Raw genomic sequence first — 26,912 nt, 5'->3', positions numbered from 1 at the left:
CTTTCTTTTTCTCTTTCTTTCTCTCTCTTCCCTTCCTTTCCTTAAAAGATCAAGCAAGGACAATACCAAACTAATAAATTAGATGGGGGTGGTCAGAATGGAAAGGGGATACTGTAGGTGCTGCATAGAATGGATATGTATTCATGCATTGGCGTAAGAATGATCATTTTGAACATAAAATAATGTCTGATTGCCATGGAATGTGTAAGAGAGAACACCAAAAGCTGAGGTTCAAATATATGTCCAGACGACCACCCACAGGTATGATGCAGGTGTGTGTAAAGCGAGCCCTGCGTAAAGCTCTTCCCTCTAATCCACAAGAGAGGGGCTCCATCTTTTAAGGGAAACCTCCCTGTTAATTAGATTTTGACTATGATCTTTTAGAAGTGAACTTTTATTGGCATTTTTAGCTAGGAAAATAGAAAATCAGCACATCTGATTTTTCTGTCATGAAGAAATTTTAAATAAGGCTTGATATCCTGTAATTAGACACAGTCTTAAATTAGGTTTGTTATCAAGTTAAGAAAGGGTACTAAGCTACCTCTTTAAAAAACTGTTTACTTCCAATTAACACAGCTAACGTAAAATGTTTTTGTTACGGCGATAAAGCATACAGAACTCATTTGTGTGTGTTAAAATATTGAACAATTTTCTGTGCTATTAGAAGCCTAAAATTAGTTTTGTTTTAAATCTAATCAATTCACCGTAAACAGTGGGATCTTTGGTTGTTTAAAGACAGTGCATGCATTACAAATGCAATATCTATCTAAATAGAAATACAGATTACATTGTTTTCACAATTATAGATAAAAGTAATGAAAGTAGCTCTAAAAGGACGGTGATCAGGGTAGGAAGGAAAGAAGGAAAACAAAAAGGGTGACTCTTTTCCTGAAAGAATTTCAATTTTAATAACTTGTTAAAACTGGTTTGCCTGTACATGCATCTATATTTAGACATACACATATACATATTTTTTCCATATGACCTCAGGAAACTTTACATAACTACTTCTTTAAAATGCCAGATCACTATTGAAGTATATTTGGAATTAGCAAAATATTACCCGTAGACATAGTATTCTAATTATTAGCACAGCTGTAGATCATTTTTTGTATCATCATCTAGCATATGGGCTATTCTTTTACAGTTGTAGCCATGCCTTGTTTTAAATTTTAGATTTAAATTGTACCAACTCTCATATACCTTTTTAATGAAAGATTTTGTAAAGCACTTGGTTACCATAATTTTTTTCTTAACTCCAAAATGATGAAAAAGTAATGAGAAAATATAATTTAAATTTGTTGTGGAAAGGAGAGACAGAGAATTAGACTGAGAGGGAGAAACTGAGAGAGGGAGAGCGAGAGAGAGAGAGAGAGACCAAGAGAGACCGAGACTGAAAAATTGATAGTAAATAAGGGAGAATCCCACAAAAATGATGAAAATTTTGTTTACTGTAAAAAAAGCAATACTTGACGGGTTTTTCTCTAAGACCTGAAATTGAAACATTCCACGTTATCCATTTCACTTTCAAATATCTTGAAATTAAGGCATGTAAAGAATCTTAAAACCACAATAAGATTTAAGAATTTAAAAATATATTTAAGATTCACAGTATGTAAATGTCTTTAATTTTTGGAGATGTTTACCTTTTGCACATAGGTAGCCCAATCCACATAATAATGCTTTTTTTAAGAAAATCTATTTAGCTAAGGAATTGTTCTTATAATTCAGTTCTTTCTGCTGTTTCCAGAGATACTTCTCTTCCTTTCACTCATGAGCCAAATTGCTTGGTATATTCTTCCAACTTCATTAACTTTATGAATCCTTTTCAAGTCACACTAAACTTGAAGAATTTTGTACCATATCTGATGGCTTTTAGTCTTGCAAATTCTAATAATATTTTCATCTTTTGTACAGCTGCTCCTAAGAAACTTTATCAGAATGAAGCGTTGTGTCATGGTGCTCGTAAATGCTGCATACTACGTTAATAGTTGCTTTGATTGGGATTCACCCCCAAGGAGCCTCGCTGCTTTTGTGGTATGATAATTCTTTATTACTTACATTGTTATTCATTAAATTCAGTAATCATAGCTGCATGTTTCTGTGGCTATAGTAACAGTTATGTTGATGTGGCCATTTTAAAACTCCTATTTTAAGACTTGACTGGACAGATTTGCCGTGGGCAGGAACCTGATGGATCGTTCAAGGTCTGAGTCCAAGAATACATCCCCCACCCCCACCAGATTTCCGGAAAGCAAGAAATCTCAGCCAATATATAATTTTCTCCATGACAGTCAAAAAGTAAAATTTTACATATTGCATAATTCCAAATCCCAATAACAGAGCCAAGAAAAGTCCTTAGTGTTAAAAAAAAAATTAATAATCTTGACCATCCTTATTTTAATGTTATTGTTCTATAGATTTTTTTTCAAAATATGAAAATCATTGGCAGTAGGATGCTGGTTGGTAATATTTTAATATGTGAATCAATTGGAAGTAGATGTGACCTATTTAAGAGACGTTTTATTGTTTCTGAGATTTCCAGTTTTTAAAAAGGCACAAGTGAGAATTTGATAGATCCAAATAGTCCTCTAACAATGTTCATCTTGTAGCCTTTTACTTTGGTTATTTAAAAACTGCTGATGAGACCAACTAGCAAAGCCAGAAAATCTGAGAGAATACTTTCCTCTGTGCTTTAGCTGGGATTTTCCGCTCTCACGTTAGTTTTGCTTATTCAGGATTTCAGTTTGAAGTTTAAGTAGAGTCCTTCTTCTGAAATCCTTTATTTTATTGTCATATTTGTTAGAAGATGAGTACCTTAGGCTTTCTTATAGTTTCCATTTTAGCAGAATATGACTTTATGATAGAGCTCATAAGAAGAGCCTTCATTATAGTAACAAATCAACATTTTAGTATTACCATTCAAATGAGTGTCTGCACATCTGTTTAGCACTTTGAGCTCTGTCCTCCTCTCAGGCCTTGTATAGGACTTTCATTAATGTCTGAGCACATGGAACAAAGAGTGTGTATGTCCCTTTGTGTTGTAAGTTACCAGAAAGTTAGGCAGCCTGCTTCCCATAGACACGTTGTTGTCTCCTTAAAGAAAGCAGTTGCCATCATCATTAAGTTTGGGAAAAGAAAATCTTCCTCTGTCAATATACTTTTAGTTAGCTCTTCCACATAATAAATACATTGGGGTACTGTTAAGCAAACTGGATTATGATTTTTCACTATCATAGAGATACTTTGATATTAATGAGGAAAAACTGACACTGAGTTTCTATGTATATTTAATGCCATTACTTCCAGGTTCCATGGGCCCTCATAACAGACGCAGTAATATTCTCTCAAAAATGCCATGATGCCATCTTTGATTCGCTCCTTCCAAAGTCATCCCGCCCAACTGTTTGTGAAATTTGAAAACAGGGGAATCTATACAGTTATGTCATTTGTTCAGGAACATTCATTCGGAATGCTTTAATATTACAATGTATTGTATAAGTCTTCATAAACTTTCTCTTGCTTCTAGAGGTCACTGACGTAAAACGAATTCAAGATGGCAGGCTTTTTTCACAGTTTCCTTTGATTAACAAAAATCAGGTGCTGAAATTCTGAGACACTTAGGTACATGTACATGATAACACTTGAGTGGTTTCACTGTAAGGGTATCCAAGTTCACTGGGAAAGACAGATTATAATATCTCTCTCAGCTGGTAGTCAGTTTCCAACAGCCTTCATCCTACAAAACACAAACTGAATGCGAGATGCTTGCAAAAAAGGAGGGGGAGGCCACAGTAAAGGTGGGATAAGGGTCTGCAGACACGAATGGCGAGAAGAGGCCTCACAAGTCGCAATGTGAATGTGCAAGAAGAGTACTTTTGAGAAGAAATGATAACATTGACAGGTTCGTTGAATACAAGCCCTGAGTTACACTCTACCGAATGTGACTAAAATAACGAATAACAAAACTGAACTTCATTTTTCTAGACCTGAGCTGGGCATACCATGAGAAGGGGGGCCCTGCCTTTTCCACCCTGGTGGTCCAGCATCACCTGCAGAGTATCTAGTACTTGGTAGGCTCCCAATATAAATGGCCATCCAGATCAACAGACCAACCAATAAACCAGTCAATCGATGTGAAATTTTTTGTTCTTAAGTGAAGAAACTCTTCTCCAATGATGCCAGATATATAAGGCTTTGCTCTAATAGAGCTAGTTACTAAATGATGATAGACATAGCCTAATGCTTTCCTTGGACTTTTCATTTAAATTCTAAACTATTTCATAATCCTATAAATAATAATATAATAATCCTCTATATAATCATAACAACCAATACTTATTAAGCCTTTATGTACCAGAAAACTGTTTTACAGACACTAATGCACGAAAGTGCTTTTCATGAATACATGAATTTAATACTCCCAATAACCTAACAACAATCTACAAAGTAGATACTGTTATTTTCCCAATATGCAGAGGAAAAAACTGAGGCACAGAAAAGAACCTTACCCAAAGCCACACAACAGATATTATTTTCTTTCTAAAAGAGCTTTTAAGATATGTACCTTATAATCTAAGTATCATAACAATTCAGAAAAAAAAATAAAGTATTGTAGGATTTTTATTCGTCTTAAAGATATTAAGTGATATATTTAAAAATGAAATGTTTCAAAGATCTCGTTGCATAACCAGAGCCTTTTTAGGCCAGTTTATTGAAAAGAACTGCTTTCCATTAGGAGAAGAGTATGAGCAGCACCCCATTGTTACAAACATATTGTTCCCATCATTCCCTGTTGATGGATCTCGGGTCTATTATTATAATATTGGTTCCACTTGGCCCACTTTTTCATAAATGCAGCTGCTTCACGGAGCACATGCATTTGTACCATTATGTGGCTTGGTTTTAGGCCCAGATCAGTAAACTTTATAATGTTTAAGAGCCTTTTTTTTTTCTACCCCATTTTCTTTTTCTTTTCTAATTTCCTATCCAAAAACAAATGTAGAATAATGAAACCAAAATGGAAAGACAATGATCTTTTTGTCCCAATGTCGGTTAAAGTGGAAAGCCTAAGAAACGTAGGGCTAGAGAGGTTCCGGCCCCTTTGGCACTACCTGTGCGCTCTGGGAAGACGCTAGAGCCGGCTGACGACACAAAGCTGCGGTCGGCCGGGGAGGCGAGGGATAAAACATAAGCAAACATGTTCCTGGGAATGTCCTTGTTTTTGTGTGCTATGAATTAGGTTTTTAAATTTTACTATGAATATTGTATGCCTGAGAGCAAACACAGACGTATGTGGCGCAGAAGGCCCTGCTTGTCTTTTGGAATCATCTATTGCAGACGTGGAAATGTCTCATAAATTGGGCCTAATTTTCATCAGGCTCTTGACCAGACATTTGTGTTCTTGCGGATGTCAGTGGGTGCAACGTGGAAAGAAAAAAAACGGAGTGCGCACTCTCTCTTTCTCTTCAGTACTGTCATTTCTCACTGTAATGAGCACAAAAATAATTGGACAACTGAGCTATCAGTAAAAGGACACACTTCAGTGTGCGTCAAAGAATTATTTTACAGGACAAACTTTAATCTTTAAATGTGATTGTAGATAATTTGTGGTACCATCTGTCCATTTGGAATTGTTTTAGCCTTTTCTGTCGTTATACAGTAAGTGCCGCTGTGTTTAACATTAACATTTGATATTTTACACATTTAATTTCTGTTCTGCTGTGTGGTCCTTAGGGAATGGAGTGCTAGTGCTACATGAGAGAGACAAAGTATTGATCAGTTAACATTTCAGCTACATTTATGTATGTCGCAAAATTAATGAAAATGCCAGACAAAAATGTCAGAGTGCACAAAAAGGTAGAATTTAAATTTGGTAGTTTAATGAAAAGTTTAAGATGTGCATTATCAAAAATGTCCTCTTGCCTTTAAAGTACAATTCCTAACAGAATAACTATAGGGAGACACATATTTTACTTAGAGGAACAATGAACATGAATTATGAAGGGATGTCAACCCTTCCAAGTATCTTGTGTCCCAGAACCGGCATGTTTGAATTTTTAACTGTTACTCATAAAATGCATTTGTTTCTGTTGCTATCTGGAAGGCTACTGGCTTCAACCCTCTGTGCTGACCAGCCTATGAGGCAGGCTTCCTACTGAGATTCTGCCCACCCCCCCACCCCTGGTTTTCCTTGGTATCCATGTGTTCCTTTTGTGTCAGAACTGAGAATTCCCTCTACAGCAATTCATCGAGGCCACTCTGGTTCATTACTCGTTCCTTTCTGGGTCCTTTTCAAATGCCTGGTTTTCCTTTGCGTCCAGATAATTTGTGCTTCACCTTCATTCAATCCCCATTTTAGTAAAGGATCACACTCGGGACAACAGCTACTCTCAGAAAAGCTGGGCCATTATGCAGGAAAAGAGAAAAAACAGAGATGATGTATGCAGAGAATGACATGAGGCAGCTCTGTGTAGCCAAATGATTTTTTTTTAAAAATGGAGGAAGCACAGGCAAGGGAGGAGGAACTGAACTTGCAGAGGCCATGGGAATACAATACAACGATCTGAAGACAATAGGCTCATGAGGATACCTTATCAGGTATTTTCTGTGTAGAAAGCCTGCTGCTATTAAACAACATATGGATTTTTCTAAAAGTTATTACAACAATAAGGACATTTTAAGTGGCCTTCACGTTCAAGGACCAAGAGAGGAGCATTGCTTAAGAAGAAACATCAATGTGCAAACAAAGGCATATCTACATCCCCTGTAATTCAAATCTTAGCGTTCATGTTAGTGAGCTATATAGGGTGATTGTACTGGACATAGGAAAGGTAACTTTAAGATCCCAACAGAAATTTCTACTTTAAAAATTTAAGAGACATCAGCAGTAGCATACCAACAAAAGTATGCTTCAAATCTATGGCAATTTTCAAATGATTTGTATAGAAGCTTTTGTTGGTGTTGCTACAATTATTTTTTTTAGTGCTAAGCAGGAAAACTGGAAATGTTCCAGATGTAATTGTTGTTATTTTCCCTGCAACAACAAAACAGAAGGACCCTCAAAAATCAGAGAAACAAGTACTAAAGCAAAATGATCTATAACTCTTGTTCCTTCCTATCCTTGCATTCTTTAATTTTCCTAAAATTATATAAATCTAAATTTCCAAGCCCTTCTGTCCATCCTTCTTCACTTATGCTATCCTCTGACATAAACATTTATTAAGCTTACTAAACAATACTTCCAATCTAATTTACACAAATTTTAAAGGTACATTAAATGCTTCCTTCCCAAATGTGTGAGGAAACAAGAAAGCCTATATAGAATTTCATCAATTTAGAAGATTGTATATCTCCAAAATTACCCAAAATTCCTTTTACAAAATCAAAGACTATTGACACTTAGAAGGTTCCAGTACTACAATTTCCTTTTCAGTAAATAGATCGTATGCCCAATTCATGGGGACACACTGACACTTTTAAGTCGATACTCAAAACATACATTTTTCCCCTAAATTTATCTGAATTCCAAGGAAGAAAATTTTTTTCAAATATTGGACAATAAAAAGTTAGGTTCTCTTAAGCGATGCCAAAGCATTGCATATAAATTTTGCAATTATATAAAAGCCCCTCAAAGATCAAAATTTAGAAGTGAGTTGAGTTTGAAGATTGATTACAATTAGCTAAAATCAACTGTGTATCTTAGGAAATGTAGCAAATCAGATATTAATGGGACAAAGCATTTTGACTAGATTTCTTGAATCCTTCTTGAGGAGTGTTGCTCTAGCTTAGTTTATAGATCTATTTAAGTGTACAGTCTTTCTCTTTTGTGTTTTATCTGTTACATCTACAAAGGCAGCACTTCCTCAAATTGGTGCATAGCTCTCTTTAAATATTGCCAGCACCCTTTTTTTGTTGTTTATTTTAATAGATATCAGCAAAATGGCCTCCTGCTCTTTGGAGGGAGATAATCACATAAGACACTGAGTCTACTACTCTCTGAAAAGCTTATTCCTCTTAAATTTTATTGTCTATTTACAAGAAGAATTTAATTCTTAGAGCATGTCAAACGCATATTTTCTATTATCTTTACTCTCCTTTGTATTCAAAAGTTAGAAGTAGTAAAATGCTATAATCTGGGGATAAATTCTTCCTTGGGTGATTTGGGGAAAATAAAACTATTTCACTTTTCCTCAGGTATAGTGCTATTGTACTATATTATAATCAAACATAAACTGCTAACATCATGAACATAACTGTGATACCTTTTTGAATTCAGCAATTAGACTTCTTGGGAATCTTCATAGTTCAAGCAATGAAAGCTGGGACAGGAGGGGGTGCCGATGCCTCAGTGTGGTCTCTTCCTGGCTCTGTGGGTGCTAGGCCATTTCACCTCAGGCATTACTTATCAGGTAGTGTCAGCCTCAAGACCTTTGTGAGAGCCTTTGAAAATGTGTTGCTTGGTCCAGACTTTATGACTGAGTTGACTAAGGATCAAAAATTATAAAGTAATGAGATCACTCTCCATCCTCAGATTCCTAAACTAACTGAGGATATTCGTCCTCAGAAGAGCTCTCTACCTTCCGGCTTCAATTGAAACTGTCCAGGACAAAAGAGCAAGCCATGTTCTATCGTGAAATATTATTATGGAAAATGTTTTGCAAAGAAAAACATTTAAATGAACGAGATAATTATATCATTTATTTTACTAAAATTTTATAAAGTAATAACTCTTCTGAAAGATTGTAAATTATAAGAGAAATGCAGTCACTAGTATACTTTAGTCAGTAAGTTTACTCGACACATATTTCCATGCCCCTATGTATCAGGTAAATATGAAGAAATAGGAGTAAAGTGCTTTCCGTTGTGACATTTTTCTATTTTGACCAGTTATGACGATATACCTTAGAATCATGAGTGTGTTAATTTACCGAGGGAAAAGCTGACCTGAAATGTTGTTAAGAAAGTTATTTCTGCTTTTTTGTTGCTCTTTCTCCTGCCACCATTTTTCCACATTTGACTACTGCAGTCAGAATTGGATATAGACCCAGTAGTCAGTCTTGCCGCAGTAGGTGTGTGAGTTATGACTCCACGTTGCACCTTCTCCTGGGCTGTGATGACAGAGGTCCAACACTCAGCAAGTGGTAACATGAGAGATCAGTAAGAGAGTAAAGATGAAAGGGCAACCATTTCTCACATTCACACCAGTCACCAGCTATTGGCTCAAAGGGACATAATGAGGAGAAAATCAGAGAAAAACTAACAAGCAAGAAAAGATGGAAATTACATTAAAGTGTCAGTCGATATTTGGATGAAAATGAAAGGCAACTCTGATTTTAAGAATGGAAAAAAGAGATGTTAGAGATAAAACTTGGTTTTCATTTTGTATTAAATCAGTGTTTCTCAGTGGGTTTTTTTTTTCCCATATTCAACCTCCTAAGAAGAAAATTTTCATTAAATGAGAGAAAATAAATGCTAAGGAATACGATTATCTCAGTCAATGTTGAGTTTTGGAGGGGCACAAATCATTGTAATATCTAAGTTTCTTTTATTCTCCCCTAAGAGCCAATTTTTGCCCCCTTGGATGTCATATTGCCCCCCTTTGAGGATACATACTGTAAATGAGGTTACACATGAGCTTAACTCTGTTTATTTTCATACTCTTGGTAGTGAAGTCTAGTTTGGATTTTCTGTAGTTTGCATATAATAAAAATTATTCCCATAGGTAATCCAGTCTGGAGAAAGAAAATTTGTGATCTCTGTACGAAATTATTGACTATATTAGAGTCCAATTAAAGGAAAGATTTTGTTTAGCTTTGTAGAGAGTAAAGAATTGAATCTTGCCCTTATGAAACCCATACGAGAGGTTTCTTCTTTACATCAATTCCAAGGGTACATTGTTGTGCTTCACTGAAATGGAGAAGTGGGGTGAACATTAATTCTGGCCTAAGTAATACAACCTCCATCTTTATGAGGGTTTGATGGGTTTTGTCTATACATTGCACTGTATTTATGACTAGTAGATAATCTTTATATTCTTAAATGAATATCATTATGTCTGAGATATAAAAGCATACTTCATTAGGCTTGATTACCTATTAGATCTTCATTGGAAGGGAAGGAAAAAGGTTGTAGAATACGAAAGTCATTTAAAATGGTGAAGATACATGTTTTACTGGCTATTCTGCACATCAAGTTATCTAGTTCCGCATAGGAATCCCAAAACTGGAACTATTCCAATTTATCAATAGTACGTAAATATATGATGTTTTATATCCCACTTAGCTCTACACACATAATTCTAGTGCATTTTCTATTGTTAGGATTCTATACCTTTCTCGTCAAGCAGATTGCAGGCAGTGCTTACATGTTTGAGAAAAAGAATATATCATTCAGTTTTGTCGTAAAATGTGGATGGATTAAATATTATTTTTCTTAGTCAGTTAAAGACATATTTAAGATTTAATTTAAAATAACAGATTGCCAGTCTTAAAAGTAGTCCATTAATTATCCACAGATTAATGAGGTTGTATAAAAGAGGTGCTACGTTTTGAAGCAGTAATGGTAAAGTGGTGACTGCTACTCAGAGAAAATTAATTTATAAATGCAGAAGTTCAGATGCCAGGGTTCACTTTTCCTGGTTAGGTGGCAATATTGAAAATTTATCTGGTTGCGTTTAAATTATTTTAAATAGAATTGGTTCTTCCATTGCAAGAGCCTCTTGCATGCCTCCTCCAGCAGGCTGGTGTTTATCAAAGAGACATTTAACCCAGGTTCTATCAGCTTCTCCGGCTGTATCCTATTCCTTTCATTTTTTAAAAAATTATCAGAATAAGAGACTCATGCCATAGTTTCTAAGTCTTAAATCTTGATTGGCTTAGTTAGTGTAGTTAAGACTAAATATTCTCCATATAGGGTTCCCATCTCCAAATAAGATGGAAAAGTCTGTTTTGTAAGATAGTTACTTAGACTTTGGAACACACTTCCCGATAGTGCCAATGTCATAAATAATGACATAGAGCCACTAACAAACCTAATCAATTCCTTTATAGAGTACTAGCTGCAGAATGGAAACATTGCATGTAGGAAGGAGATTCGGTGCAATCATGGCTTGGTGCTCAGGATGCCACCAACACACCTATCCCAGTCCTACCTTCAACATAGAGCACCTGCCTCATGGCAAAGGCAAGGGGCCTACAAAGGTGGAGATTCTATGGGGCTCTGAAGGGTGCAGATGAAGTGACAGAATGTTACACTTGGAAGGGAGCTTGGAGACCATTTTGCGGTAGAGGAAATTACTGAGGCACTCTCCTTCTCCCCCAGTCGTGGGGAGTAGATCCTTCAAGACAGCAACATTGAAAAGATAAGAAGGGCAGAGAGAGAGGGGCTCCTGGGTGACTCAGTCAGTTAAACGTCTGTCTGATTCTTGATTTGGGCTCAGGTCATGATCTCACAGTTTGTGGGTTCGAGCCTTGTGTCCAGCTCTGTGCTGACAGTACAGAGGCTGCTTGGGATTCTCCCTCTACCCCTCCCTCCCTCTCTTTCTCTCTCTCTCTCCCTCAAAATAAATAAATACACTTTAAAAAAAAAAAAAAGGGCAGAGAGAGAAATACAGATAGATCTGTCTCTCTATCCTGAACTTTATATGTTGAATGTTCTTAATTAAGGAAAACCAAATGTCTGACGTTGTCTTGTAGAGTTCTAAGAGTGTAAAATTGGACTCCCAGTCCTTGGTATTCCCTGTTAAGGAATGTGTTCATCTGAGAGGGCTGGCATTGCCTACTGGAAACAGTAAAGCCGTGTTCACTTTAGTTAGTGTTATTCCTGAAGTTAATAAGTGTGTATCTTATGTTTTAATGAACTTTTCCATTGGTCGGGGTCATGTACACCACTCCTCAAACCACTGCAGAGACGAGTGCACAGTAATAAAGAACTCTTAAAGGGTTCACTGTGTGTCTAAGTGAGGCACATTTTAGACAAGTAATGTCACTTGGCCTCCAAGCGGTATAAATTACTTATTCCCAAAAGTAAATGTAGACTCATTAAGAATATATTTTCCAGGTTTCAAACATATATTTTCACTGAGTTGCTTAAACAGTTTAAACTATCTATATTGATTCGTATTGATTTAATGGTAGCTAAGATGAAGCTGTCCATGGTGTAAGTGTTCATTAGACTAAATAAATGCCAAGAAAAAAAAGTGTATGTATTTTGAATTATTTAGAAAAATTGGTGATCCAGCTTCATTGATTGCTCTCATCCTAAATGTCCTTCAAAATTCTGTGGATCAAAATTTTTCTAGCCTGTCATTAAGTAATATAATAGGATAGCATATCCCTTCACAACGCAGTAGAAGTACTAAAATAATAATTTGGGCATATTTTGAGATAGCATTAGAATTTGTAAGGGGGTTGTCCTCTTCATTATATAAATTATGTGCTGTAAGCTTGGTGCCCCAATTTATTGCTATTAAAGTTATTGGAGTGAAGAAAGCTAAATTAAATCATCTCTATGAAATGCTTTGAAGTCCTTAAGTACAAGGGCCCGTGGATCATTTAGGCTTGAACGACATACACAACCAGAGCACAGGTTTTTGTTTCTGAGAGCTATGTCCCCTTCCAGAATGTGTACCAATCTTGAAAACTGATATAACTTAAAATTATTATTTGAAAATATCTTACATTAGGTCTAAGGAAGAGAAACAAATCGCAAAGAAAATGTCTCGTCAGTGTTTGCGGGAAATGCAGGAGTCTTCCTCCAAAAATATTTAATAATATTTAGACATATTTAATAATACCAGGGTTCTATTTCTAATCGAGTAGAATGTTTAACCTAAGTTTAAGGAGCTAGGAAATAAAATAGATTATAAACTGAAAAATGCCATTTGTCAGTATTTTTAATCCATTACTAGAACCAGTGACAGGAAATAAATTCAGGCTGTTCTGCTTGAGATGCATTTCAGTTGCCATTAACAGATCTTCCCCGTTTTCATGCACACTCAATAAAGCTGTGTTGAATGACTGACTCAGATGACTTCAGCGGCAAAACTTGAAGTTAAAGCTGTAATATTGTAACAGAAGCCCCCAACAGTAGTATCAGATGAAGCTAAGAATAAATGTAGTATATCAGGCATCATAAAGGAGTGAATGCGGGATACATTTATGCCCTCCTTTATCTACTAGGAGATTCATACATAAGATTCACACTCATTATTCTCGTCATCTTAATGAGATCAGTGTGGGAACATTTCTCTCCTTTCCCTCTTGACTGTCAGAAATGGGACACTCCATTATTTCTTCTTCCTCTCTCTACTTTAAGGGACTAGTTATATTTTCTTGGAAGGCCAGAAATGTTAACTGGTTACAGCAGGCAGCCCCAGAGTATCGCATATAAAAGCTTAAGGACTTGTGGTAGAGACCACTGAATTAGTCTGTCTCTCTCTCTCTCTCTCTCTCTCTCTCTCGCTCTTGCTTTCACTCTTGTTTTCTCTCTTGCGTGTGTTTTTATTTTCTTTCAGAATTCTATCATCTGCTGTATTTCCAAAGGAGTTTGCCTGGAAAAGAAGGGAAAAGATCATTTCTCTGTGTGGAGGAAAATAGGGTACCTGAGTATTACCTCTAATTGCTATCTTCTTTCTCATTGGATCTATTGCCTTAATTAATTTTGCACACAGTCTTCTTAAGCCATTTCTGAATGGAATTGGTTCACGTGTCCCAGCCAGACAGTATGTCCGGCCTTGAACGGAAAGAGGTAAAATGGGCAGGGGACCAACTTCTAATGCATCTTGTCCTCACATAAATTTTGAGATCTGTCAAGAAACAGTCACTATTTATAATTAAAGTTACCAGGACAGATTTTTATCATGTTTTTAGATCACAGAATCCCTTCATTCTTACGGACAAGACAGCAGGAAGTTATAGAAATATTGTTTAAGTTATCTGGGCTATTGATTATTAATTTATATTATAACCACACTGTTTTTGGTACTGCTTTCCTTTAGAGGAGCCCATGTGTTAGAGGATTCCCTTTAACATGATTGAAGAATTTTAAATAGGCATTTTTAATATTTGCTGCCCTCTTAATATAACTTGTTTAATGCACCACTGTTAGCACAGGGATTATGAGTTAATAAAAATGTCACAGTATTAGTGAATAAAACACTATGTAATTTTCCCCAGGTAATGATTAACAGCATAAGGCTATATTAACAATACTCTTAGTGTACAGTCCCTAAACGTATTTGATCCTCATCTTTTAAAGAGTAATTTTATACTGAAATTCAGTAATAAAATATTTGAAGGATTTAGTTAAGCTAGCGAATGTAAACTTCTCAGGTGCACCAATCTTTCAAATGATTTCTATTGTACTGCTATGTAAAATACCACTCTGTTTTAAAGTCAATCCAAAAGTTTTTAAATGTTAGTTCAACATTTGCCTTATTGATATTCATAAAGAGCTGATTTATCTCATCACAGCATTTGTGTAAACGGTTGAAAAATAATATTAATAAGCCATTAGGTCATTATTACGTAATGTTTTCGCTCACATAGATAAATGGGTTTCTTTTTCTGTCTTTCTTTTTAAATAATGTCTCCCTGGCTTTGTTCTGTGGCTGCAGCAGGCTGTTAGTATGTATCTTTATACCATCAGAACGAATGAGATATATCTGTATAAATTATTGATTCACTTGAGCCTACCTCTGTAATTCAGAGCTGAAAACTCTGGCAGCTTATCTAATAGAATGATATAACTAGGAGACTGAAGTTACCTACCACAGCACCAATTGCCAGTTGGGGGGTCAAATGCCCTTTTACCTTTATACCTGAACACCTGCAAATTGAGCTGCACCCCATTCAGAATTTTAAGAACAGGTCCATTGTCGCAGGAAGTAGAGTTTGTTTCTTGGAGAAAATTATGCCAGTTCTAGTTCTGAATGAAAGACAAGGCTTTTATTACTCAAGGGATATTAGGGCTGACTGCTTTTTTGAGAAAACAAATTTGCTGTAACTTTATCTGTAATTTAGTCCTGAATGGGTGCAAATAGACTGCACATTGTATGGTGCAGAAAGAAGAAAATAGGGGTTTGTTAAAGCCGTACAAGGGCTATGTAACCATTATATTTCCGAGGGAAGTCTTATCAGAGTTGCAGGTTATAAGGGGGAATAATTTGGTTACAGCCTTAGCATCAAACACCTGTTTTGAATTTTAGTTTAGAATGACATTGGAAAAGAAAGTTTTTGTCTAAAATTGTGGGTGATGAAATACCCATCTCCTGAAAGTTGCTGTACAGGCTCTCTTTGACTTAGAGACTGCCCCTATCCAGAAACTTCCAAAATTATTACAATCACTCCTCATGAGGTTGAATGTTAGACTCAGAACTAGTCGGATTGTGTTGACTTGCTTCACTTTTCTGAAGAGATTGGATTCATAGCTATATATGCCCTTTCCAATTAAAAAAGAAATCCTATGCAATATTCTTCACATAAAAGTCTGATTTAAGCTTTGCCACGGCTGAGAGCAGGATGAATGTTTTGAGTAAGGGACAAGAGAAAGCATGCTTCAGCTGATGAGCCTCTAGGTTAAATAGTGGGGGAATAATGGATCATATATTATTTGGAGAAACTCATCCGTCAAGTTGGTCACCCACTCCTTAGTCAGCAAGCTTAGTAGTTGTCATAGAAACACTCATTTTTACAGTGTTATAGTTGATCACTGACATGGAACCAGACCAGGTAATCAAACATCTTAGCCATATGCTTGTTCTGAGCTCCAACCTAGTCAATTAGCACATTTTCTATTAAAAACTTAGTTGTAATAGGTCTTCATTAGGAGCAGTTGCCATAATTGAATAAGTTACTCAATTACGTCCATCCCCCAACCTCATTTCACTTCTTTACAGAGTCCAAGTAGGAAGATATCCAAGAACACTCATGAGCCCCACTTCAAGCAAAATTCATGGCCTTCACCTGAAACAAGCTGTTAGAGGTTGATTCAGGGTTTAATACTTAATTTTTTTTTAAACTATGTTTTGGCTTATAAGCAGGCCCTTGGTCTCTTCCTTTTTCTGTTTATTTCAAGATTTCTAGTATTTTTTCACTGAGTGAGGAGCGGGAAGAAGTCTATGGTAAAGCCTCATTGTGCAGTAATGTCTCTAGGATGTGAACCCCTTTCTATCCTTAAACCCATCCCTTCCTTCACCATTTTTCAGTCTTCCCACCAGATACCCATCCGAGCACATCATAATCTTGGGATTACTCCTGACTATCTGTATTATGTCCCTGCTACCCTCTACCTGTGTCTGCCATATTTTATGTCACTGAAACCCATCTGTGCCCTGTATCATCTGATGATCAAGCCTGTTATCTAGGGGTGGGAGTGAGCCACCTGTAGATAACATACGCACATTTTATTACTGGCCTTGTGGACAAAATATTCTGATTATCTTAGATACCCAAGTCCTAATTCACAAGCATGTGTAAAAGGTTGCAGTTGGATTATCAGAGAGCAGAGAGAGCACTGAAGTGGTGCCCAGGTAACACCATGTAGGAAATTTCTGGCCCTAGCCGCTCCCAAGAATGTTCTCCACGGTTGATGAGAGTTGTACCTCTGTCTTCATTGTAAAATTACAAATATGAAACAATCTGGAAGAGAATCGGTCATAAAGGTTTTCTGAGCTTGGTAGCCTCGTTGTGCTTTTTTCTGTGTAATACAAAATAGGCAAAGGCCAGTACCCTCGTGAGAAGTGTAACCACACTTACCTTTGAAATCACAGGGTTTAAACTTCTCTGCATAACAAAGCATCATAGCTGCAAAGTTTTTGCCATCAGAATGGCGTATTAAAAAGAAAAACAGAATCAAAGTCATACTAATGTTCCTGCTGCTGTCCATTCTCTGGAACATGGTAGGGCCCTTTCTAATACATCCATCCTTGCTGACTAGGTCTTTGCGATTTAAATTTGCAGGCTGGATTCAATGTAAGAGTATAAATTGTTTCAAGGATGACAGATTACACATCTGGTTTCTTCTCCCCCCAACCCCTGTGTTCACCTTTATAAATTTTTTTTTTCAAAAAGTAATGTGGTTTAAAAATCATTTTAAGTTGCCTAACATAAACGATAAAATCAAATATCGGATTCACAAACAATAGCCTTTATTGGTTTGTGACAAGTAATCCATCTTTTTACATTAGTGCAGCTTTCCGAACCAGATTATTTTTCATAATTGATAATTTGTGAGTCATATATTTGTTATCTGTTCTTTTCTGGCTTTGAAAATAGTGAATGGTGCCAAAGATCACTGTGCTTTTATAAAGAAAATTATTTTAGTGTCGTTTATTGGCTGGCATTTCTGAAAGTATGTTACCAATAAGTTCTGCAGAGAATGTAGCAAAGATAAAAGTAACATCCCCTCAGCTAGAAAGAGACCTGATGGGTCTAGAATTCATATTGATAATGCGAATTTAGTTTTAGGACTCATTCATGTTTAGCATGAGAACAGTGAAAATGCACAAATAAGAAAAAAGTGAATACAGTTCTGTGAGCTAAGGAAAAATAGTTTTGTTGCTTGTATGGACAGTTTTTCTGATACACAGTCTGTGTTAAAATGGTACACAAACATAGTAGGCTACCTCGTTATGAGCATTACAATTACACCAACAGAATAATGGCACTATTTCTAATGATCAATAAGTTTAGTTGATTTTGATAAATAGCCTTAGGATAAGTATCCACCAACCATAATGTAATTTTTATTATTCAGCTTTATATTTTGTTCCTAAAGCCTTCTTAAAGGCAATAGGAAAATTTTTACCCTTTATTATGGTTTGTAATTATGTTATGGTAGAATTAGAGCTCTACATATGAATTTATTTACCTCGGGTAAATAATAATAAGGACTTGAAAATCCATTTAGCCTAAGAGGGAAGAATTAAAAACTTTTTCTTCCCTTTAATTAATAATTCTCTCACACATCCTGAACATTCTCACTAATTCTGTTCACCATTATACTGACTGACAAAGTATAAATCAGTTGCAAAAGTAACAACCCAATTTCTGGAGAACTATATGAGGAGAAATACCGTTAGATGAATTAAATGTTAATTTCACAGAAAATTTATTATGAATTTGCTTTTAGAAGTTATATGGTTTACCCTCAATCTTTATTAAAATTTCTCCTGAATAATGTAATTATAGAAAACTATTTCTAATAAAAATATTACCTACTCGATTAAAATAAAATTGAGATCATTTAATCATTGCATAATTATATTATGATTATATACAGTTAAGCACCATATATAAAACATTTGCTCCTCAGGAGACACTAATACTAGGGGGGAATACCCACCTGTAGTCTAATGCCTTCACCACTCTGCCTTCTAAAGTTATGGATTCTATCACACATGTTTACTACACCATCTAATTGCTTAAAATCCGTACTTTAGTTGGGGGAAATGATGAACTATATGCAGTTGGCTACAAGTTAGAATAAACTAGCATATTTGTTACTCTACAATGATTTTTCTTTTATGATTCTTTTATATTTGAACTCTTGAATTAATCACATTTCACCTAAGATTCTTACTCCTAAATATTTCAAGGATAGATTATAATTAATATTTCATTATTCAAAACCAAAATCCAATTATAAAGAATAGTATTCTTTCCTTCCTCAAACTGAATATGTTCTAAATGGAGTTTGAAATTAAGAATGTGCGGAACCTCTTCATCAGATGGGCAAGCAGAATGTTTGAACTATATAAATAGCAGTATTATAGCTTAGCATAGCTTTCCTCTATGCATATCTTGGAAAATGTTGACAATGTTGTTTAGTGATTATAAGAGTATGAGGAAGAATTTGCTCTACCTTTTCAGATGTTTCCCTGGCCTCATTTATGGCATGTGCAGTGATGATAGGATATGTTTATTTGTACATATGGTGTGACAGATTGTTGATGTGTTTTAACCATAATATATTATTCACTTTTGAAACCTACTCTCTTTAGAGTTGGAATTTCTTTATGGTTGAAGGAAAAATGCATTTCTAATAACTTGTCTTATAGTTTCAAAGATCTGTATTTTAAAAATCACCCTCAATATTTCAAAAACTGTGGCTGGTAAATAAATTACTGGGAATTCAGTGTTAATCATATTTTTTTGTCAGTGGAAATCAGATTGCTTTACTGTAAGATGAACTACCATCTGAGCTTCATAACCAAAGTATTTGATATTTTCTTAAAGAAGAAATACAGTTTAAAAATATACATAATCTTTAAATTACTCTAAATATTGAAAGTAGATAGTTTTGAATAAATGAATTATAAAAACTATCTAGAGTCAGGGAGAATGTAGGATAACCTGTCCTCTCCCCCAGCCACCACTGCCTTAGGAGTTTTGTTCGAGCCATAGAAACTTACTCCAAATTTTGTAATTGATTGCTCTACCAAAAACAATTACAATTATCAATACGGATTCTACATAGAATCTCTCTATATATATTCAATATACGTGCGGAGGTATTAGAATACATTATTGAGACAGAATATATTTGCCCCGCAGAAAAACACTACGTTTTTCAGGAGGTAAAGAACCCTTCAAAAGAAAGAAGTGGGAAATAAAAGCTCTAAAACTGGATTATGGTTTTGTAACAAAAACTGCCAATACACATCCAGTGTGTATTATACAATCTTTACATTCTCCTGGGTTTCTTTCATTATCAGTATATAATTTACATTGCCCTGATAAAATATTGTTTGCCTCTTTCCCCCCCCCCCCCACCCTAATTGTTTTGTATGTTATTCTGCAGTTTGGCCTCTAGGTAGCAATCTTGCACCGTAAAAGCTCTCCACTTTCTCATTTATTTAGGCTGGAAAAGCTTACACCATTACAGATCTGTTAAATGTAAGCAGCACTATTTGCATAAATTCCAGACTTTGATGATGGTCTGTGGCCTACAGATTATTTATGCAGTTGTTTGGCCTTGAAGTTCACAATTTTGCTCAGAGGTGACTTTTCTTAGCATTGTGACCCCATGTAGGTGGGAGACAGCTGAATGGCTGAGTGCATAACCTGGGATCTTGAAAATCATAAGGACTCTTGTCTGAAACATAATGCTTTGTTTCTCATTCAGCCCTTCAAATAAAAAAAGAAATACACAAGTCTTCTAAAATATAGAGTAATATTTTAGGACTGTGTAGCAATATTACAAAAAAGTGCTTCTAGGAGTCAGGCACTCTCACAAGCAGCAAGACGATTACTGTTAGCATCTCAGAACCTTCACCAGTTTAGACCCGTTTTATCTTATTTCTGTTAAAAACAGTTAAAAGCCAGAAGGACTGGCATTATTGTGACTTGTTATTTTTAAACTAATACTACAAAATGCCACCACGTATATATTTCTTAAGTGAAAACGAAGATCACTGCCTTCCTTTCTTCTCAGTTGTTTTTTTTGGAATAATTGACAGCATGTATTAATTCAAACAGTTGCAGAGCATGTGTTTCATACCAAAACGCACCTTTATTTCTAATTCATGGGTTGAAAATAGTACATGATATTTTTAGAAGTATAACTTTTATTTCAGAGACATAATTCTCTTTTCTTAGCGGGGGTATTTCTCCCATTTTGATGTTCTCTCCTTCCTGCCTGCCTTCCTTCCTTCCTCCCTCACACTGACTGAGTGCCCACTAAGTGTCCAGGCTCTGTTCTAGATCAGGAGTCACAAGTGGTTAGAACCTGACTGGTTCTATATTTTCTTAAAGCCTTATTTTGCTGAGGAGGGAAATGGATTTTAATTACACTAAAATCTTATTAGTATATTTTACTTCAAGGTAATAAATCACACCTGTGAATGTCTAAGTCCATGACGTTTTTGTGGTGGTCAAAAAAATACAGGTTATCAACACTCATTCCTGTGTTCCTTTGCTACCAAGGAACTCATTTGGATTTTAGAGAATGGAGCTTGATTTATTTAGTTCAGGGATCCTTTGAACAAAATTCTTTCTGAGTGATTGTATTTCTTAAAATGGAAAATTATATTTATGTGGGAAAGAAACGAACCTTTGATTGTCACCACGATGTCGACATGCCTCAAACCATCAGCATTTTTAGTTTTACCTGTTGACCAAATTGGCAATACAGTGCAGCTAGTTTATTTTGCAGAAAAACTACCCCATCGTCTGAGCCATTGTATGTCATCAGTTATCACCTTTGTTGATAAACCTTTAACTACTTTACTGAAGCTTGAAATTAATCTGATCATAAGAAACTTGTGGCTGTAATTGCATTGGGATCCATGGTGCCTAGTTTTTATAATACTTGCAAAGGTTACAGAGTGCGGTTGCAGGAACAAGGAGAGCTTATTGTTTGTGGAGAGCAACCTTCGATTCCATGGATCAGTGGTTATTAGAGCTGCAGCTGGTTCGCAACAAATATTCACATTAAGTGGTTAGATAGAGAAGTCATTTTCTCACAGGGTAACCCCCAGGGCTGGGGGTGGGGAAGCTCAGGAAGAAGTAACTAAGTGACTAAGAAGTTTTGAACAGACTGGTCACACTGGACAACTAACGTTAATGTTGTAAGGAGGCTTCTTTACTTCTTAATGTTACACATTTGATTTTGAATCTTTCTTAATTTTTTCAGACTTTCTGATGATAAGATTCAATGACATATTCTGTAGTAAAAGAATGTAGTTGACTTGCACGATGGTTTTAATCAGATTCAGAAATAGTTTAAAATCATTATTCTTTAGTCTGCTCTTTTCAACTCTGAAAATGTTCTTCTTATTAGCTACAAATGTAGATCATGTGACAGCCCTTTTCTCCACCTGTTCACCACCCCTTCCAAATCAAGGCTCAGGCTAGGATACCAAACAGGGAAGGACCTGCAGTTTCAAGGGATCGGTTCTTATCTGAACTAAATGAGGCTGAAGTTGCAAATGAAAGAAGAGTGGAAAAACAGGTGCTCAAGCAGGTGGGTTTGTGACCTTTTGCCATTACCTTGGTTCTCACAAAGTAATGCTTCAGAATAATCACAAGAAGCAACAGAGCTCTCTCTGTTATAGAGAAATCTGGGCCATCCTCACACCAGAGCCTGACCCTCAGGGGGTGATGAACTTGACTTGCTGGAGATGACATTTCCCTCTCCCTCTAATTTGCATATGTATGTATACATATATATATAGGAGTGGTTATGGTCAATAAAGTTGTTTTTTTGTGTTTTTTTTTTCACCTCCGGAGATCCTTTCCTGTGTTTGGGAGTAGACGCAAAGCAAAGAATCCATCCTTGTTCTCTGTGAAACCTCAGAGATCCCGTTTCCAGAGGAATAAAATGGATACATCTCAGAACCAAGGAAAACATCAGGAATTTTGATTTTTTACTTCTTGATCTTTTCCTTAGTTCTGAGATGTATCCATTTTATTGTTCTGGCATAAGATTTTTCTCCATTTTCTCCAGAGATGCAAAATTACCTTTAGAACAAAAACAAATATAGAAAAAGACTTAGACCTGGCACCACATAAGAAAAGCAACTCTGTCTTTTAATAGCTAAAGGATAAATGGGTTCCATTTTTGAGAAATGGATGATTATTACATGTATTAATAAGATTGTAACAGCCAGCTATTTGGCAAGGTCCAAGGAATTTTGAATAAGTTCTTAGAACAGTGCTTCTCAGCCTTTGATCTACATATACATCACCTGGGGATCTTATTAATAACCTCAGTAAGCCAAGGGTAGAGTAGGTGATCCTGATGTTGCTGGTCAGGGACCACACTTTAAATAAGACTTTGCTAGGGGCGCCTGGGTGGCTCAGTCGGTTAAGCCTCCGACTTCAGCTCAGGTCACGATCTCATGGTCCGTGAGTTCGAGCCCCGCGTCGGGCTCTGGGCTGATGGCTCAGAGCCTGGAGCCTGCTTCCGATTCTGTGTCTCCCTCTCTCTCTGACCCTCCCCCGTTCATGCTCTGTCTCTCTCTGTCTCAAAAATAAATAAACGTTAAAAAAAATTAAAAAAAAAAATAAATAAGACTTTGCTAAAAGTCTTAACTTAGACAATCAAAATGTCAGTGATCTAGCACATAGGCTTCCAAATTTTGGCATGTTTCAGAATCAGCTGGAAGGTTCTTAAAAACACAGAAATCTGAGCCCAGATCCCAAGGTTTCTGATATATTAGCGTAAGGTAGGGTGCAAGTATTTGCATTTTTAACAAGTTTACAGGTGATGCCAATCATGCTGATCCAGGGTCCTCACTTTGTGAACTAATCATCTGCAATCCACTCTGTTGGGTGCTTGTTAAAATCATCAGGGCTGTAATAAAACATACACCCCCCACACACCTGTTTCTGCCTTTCAATGATTCTGGTTTAACTGGTCTCGGGTAAGGCCCCGGTAAGATGAGTAAAATCCAACTCTCCTCACGTTATTTTATTTACTTTTTTAATTTAATTTTTTTAAGAGAGGGAGAGAGAATGTGAATGAGGCAGAGGCAGAGAGAGAGGAGGACAGAGGATCTGAAGCAGTCCCTGCACTGACAGTAGATAGCCCTATGTGGGGCTCAAGCTCACGAACGTGAGATCATGACCTGAGCGGAAGGCATACGCTTAACTGACTCAGCCTCCCGGATGCCGCACCTCACATTATTTTGACGTGAAGTCAGGCTATACAATCCAACTGGGTTGCTTCCATGAAAGGATATAGAATACATTGAGAAAGGAAGAACTACGTCGGGAGAAGAAAGGTGCCGGTGTTTCAGAAGACCGAAGAAAGAAGCCAGAAATTGCTGGAGGAGGAGGGAGGAAAATGGTAAAGATTCATTTCATTTTATCAATATAAAGTGAAAATATAAAGTGAAAGTCAGTGAGGGAGGTTCAGAAAAACGTTCCTACAACTGGCATTTGGGAAGCTGCCAGGATTTCATTGAGACTGACATCCTGACACTTTTCAATCCATCTTTCTCTTTCTGTGTCTCCTGCCTGCCTTTCTGCCACCTTAAATCCGGAAGGAAAAGCAGGCTCTTGAAGTGGCATCTGTAGGGCTCTAGTGTTCTTGGAGTAGATGAGTGTAGCTGTAGAAGTAAATTAATGAAAGGAATAAAAATGAAATGTCCATGTTTGTTCAAATATTTAAAATTTTTTCCTGAGCTTTCCAACTCTTTCTTTTAAAGAATGATGAACAAAAGCCTTGTCTGTTCCCAGCATTACTTGGTGTTGGTGTTAATGGGGGAACTCCGAGAAGGAGAATGAGGCGAAACATAGAAGGCTGATCTTTCCTGGTCCTTTTGGGTACTTAGTGTCTGTTCTATTTAGAGTAGACTGAGTAACTGCTTTCAGCTAATGTTTTTTTTTTTTTGGCTAAAATTTGGAGACCTAGCACAAAACAAAAACAAGAAAAACCTCTTTATGTTTGCAAGGACACAACCTTTGCATCTAGTAGTCAGTCTGTTTGCCTCATTCACATGTGCTTGCCCCACACTGCAAATTCTCTGAGCCCATGAATTTTTATCTAGTATTTTGGCCAGTTCAAAGCAGTCGCTTACTTGACAGAACCCTTGTAAACTTGTGTAACTTCAGCTTTAGTATTGAATATTTTGTTGAAGCTTTTATTTTCTACGTAAACCACCATACAGCTCATTTAAGGAGGAACAATTCATGGTCTCAACACCACTGTTAACAATTTGTTGGCATTTTGAAAGATACTGAAAATAAAACGTCACTAACCATTCTGACCTCCTTTCTTACCTAAATTCCCACCCCACTGCTTCATACCAACTTTGGGACCAAGCTGGCAGAGGCCTTGCCCTTTCTCGTGGCAGACATAATAAGCTGATCGCAGCACATAGGCTTGTGTAAACGCGCACCCACATATCACAACCAAACACACCGCATAGCTGCCGTCAGTTATCTCCTGTTTGCTCTAGGTCTCTGGGGTGGTGTCTGCCTTCCCTCCTGGGGTTACCGTCTAAAGGACGAAGGAGTGGTTGCATTGGTCTCTCTGTTCTACTCAAGATGTGGTAAAGGGCTTTCTACATAGTAGATACTGCATGTGAGAATGTTGTTGTTGAGTTTTTTTATTTTTAGGCTAGTCTAACCTAATGGAAAAATATATTTACAGAATTTTTTGTCATAGTTCTTATTATCTTTAATAAATTGTACCTCAGCTAACAGGAAGCAAAATATAGCCAAATAGAATTAGAATCAAGAATGGTTCCTAGCTATTTGGGATATAAACAATACAACTAAAATAAAAAGTACCTTGTGAAATCCAAAGGAAATACTCTCTCCCCAGAAATCCTTTTTATGTTATTTTAATTTTCTTTAGTAAACTCTTTTATCAGGGCAAAAAATCAATTGCAACTCTCTAAATTTTCATAAAGCCTGACCTAGCGGTTTACACTAATGGCCTTTTCTATATTATTTCTATTATGTTTCAGCAATAAAAAGCAGGTTACTAAAACTTCTGTATATACTCAGTTGTGATATTTCACTATCATGATGATGAGAGATGTTCATTCATAAGATAGCATTCGTAACATTGACTTTGAGGAAGAACATTTATCAAGTACTTAGATTTGTCCTGTCATTTTCATAGTGCAAGGAATAAATTGTTTGTGGCCCTTTATTCCTTGATGATTTTTCCCAAAACTCACTACTAATTAATAAAGTTGCTGAAAATCTCCATAAATCCAGAAAGATAAAGTGTGAAGTAGACATGGAGAGGAAAGGTTGTTGTTGTTGTTGTTGTTGTTGTTGTTGTTGTTTTTAGATGACACAATCCATATGTTAGCATTTAATGAAGAACTTGTTTGCTTGTAAAGTAAAACATCCCCTTTTTCATAACCACAATCTATAGACTGTGCACTGACTCTGTGTGTGTGTGTGTGTGTGTGTGTGTGTGTGTGTGTGTGTGTAATTTTGACGTGGAAGGAAACCTAAAATCAAGTAAAAACCTTTACTGGAATACTAATAGCTTCTCAATAAGTTTCCCTAATGTCTTCAGGGGGAGAAAAAAGACCTTAGCACCTTTTAATTTTGCAGCTGTTTTTACACTTTTATTTCCTCTCCTTTCCTCCCACATTTACACAAAAACCTTCTCGAGCCTCTTTTAAGCATTGCAGCAACTAAATCAATCCTAAGTGGCAACCACTTCTAACAGCGTTGTGTATGACTGTGTGTTAATTAGCTCCAGTAGATTATCCCCTGGTGTGCAGCAGGGTGTTGGTGGGAACTTCTCAATGTGCAGAGAGTGCTGAGGATTTCATGTTTATTTTCATGTATTGAGGCAAATTCTCAGTATGTCTTCAAATTATCTCCTTGGGGGTGTTTTTCCTGAGCTAATCCTGACAGAATCTTTCTGTCAGATATGCCCATCATCAAGAACAGGAGAACGGTGCACATACAGGAACCTCTGTGCTCGGGGCTGTATGCAAATTTAATGCCCAGCTCATTTCTGTTTCTCTTACATGGATGACAGACGTTTTAACAATGTGTTCCACATTTCCCTCTGGGAATCCAGTTGGATTCCTATATGTATATGGGCACGTATATACATCCGTTCGGGATGTGTCTTTGAATACAGCATTGGGAACATATATGCATACAAATGTGTTTATATATGTACATAGGAGCACATTTATTATAAGTAATGTGGATATAGGGATGCACGTGTGAGGATGGAAAAGAGTCAAGCAGCTCTTGATCAGAGATGTGTCTACATCCCAGGGAGACTAATCAGCTGCTGAAAAATGGATAGGGTGGAAGAACTGATAAACAAACCTATACTGAATGTAATTCCACAGTGTTTGGGTTGCGAGTTGTGCCACTATAAAATGGTGAGTAGCAACAGCATAGAAAATCAGCCTCATTTGTCGGCTATTCTTAATGGAAAAAGTTCGATCCTAAGCGTTTTTCTAATCTGAGTGCCGA

At 36.4% G+C, this 26,912-nt stretch overlaps 1 protein-coding gene across 23 annotated transcripts in view; it reads left to right on the top strand.

Moving 5' to 3' along the window:
* MCTP1 (multiple C2 and transmembrane domain containing 1) overlaps positions 1–26,912 on the top strand; it is a 529,626-nt gene that overhangs the window by 374,764 nt on the left and 127,950 nt on the right. For 22 of the 23 annotated variants that reach the window (XM_042943593.1, XM_042943612.1, XM_042943560.1 and 19 more), the window contains one exon: positions 1,918–2,037. In XM_042943593.1, coding sequence (XP_042799527.1) covers positions 1,918–2,037 — 120 coding nt within the window. Of the gene's footprint in view, positions 1–1,917; positions 2,044–26,912 lie in introns of those variants that run through there. The other variant, XM_042943696.1, reaches the window with a different exon arrangement.

Source organism: Panthera leo, chromosome A1 (assembly GCF_018350215.1).
Source record: "Panthera leo isolate Ple1 chromosome A1, P.leo_Ple1_pat1.1, whole genome shotgun sequence".
Classification (NCBI taxonomy): domain Eukaryota; kingdom Metazoa; phylum Chordata; class Mammalia; order Carnivora; family Felidae; genus Panthera; species Panthera leo.
Note: the sequence above shows the minus strand (reverse complement) of the source record. Positions and strands in the feature narration are given on the sequence as shown.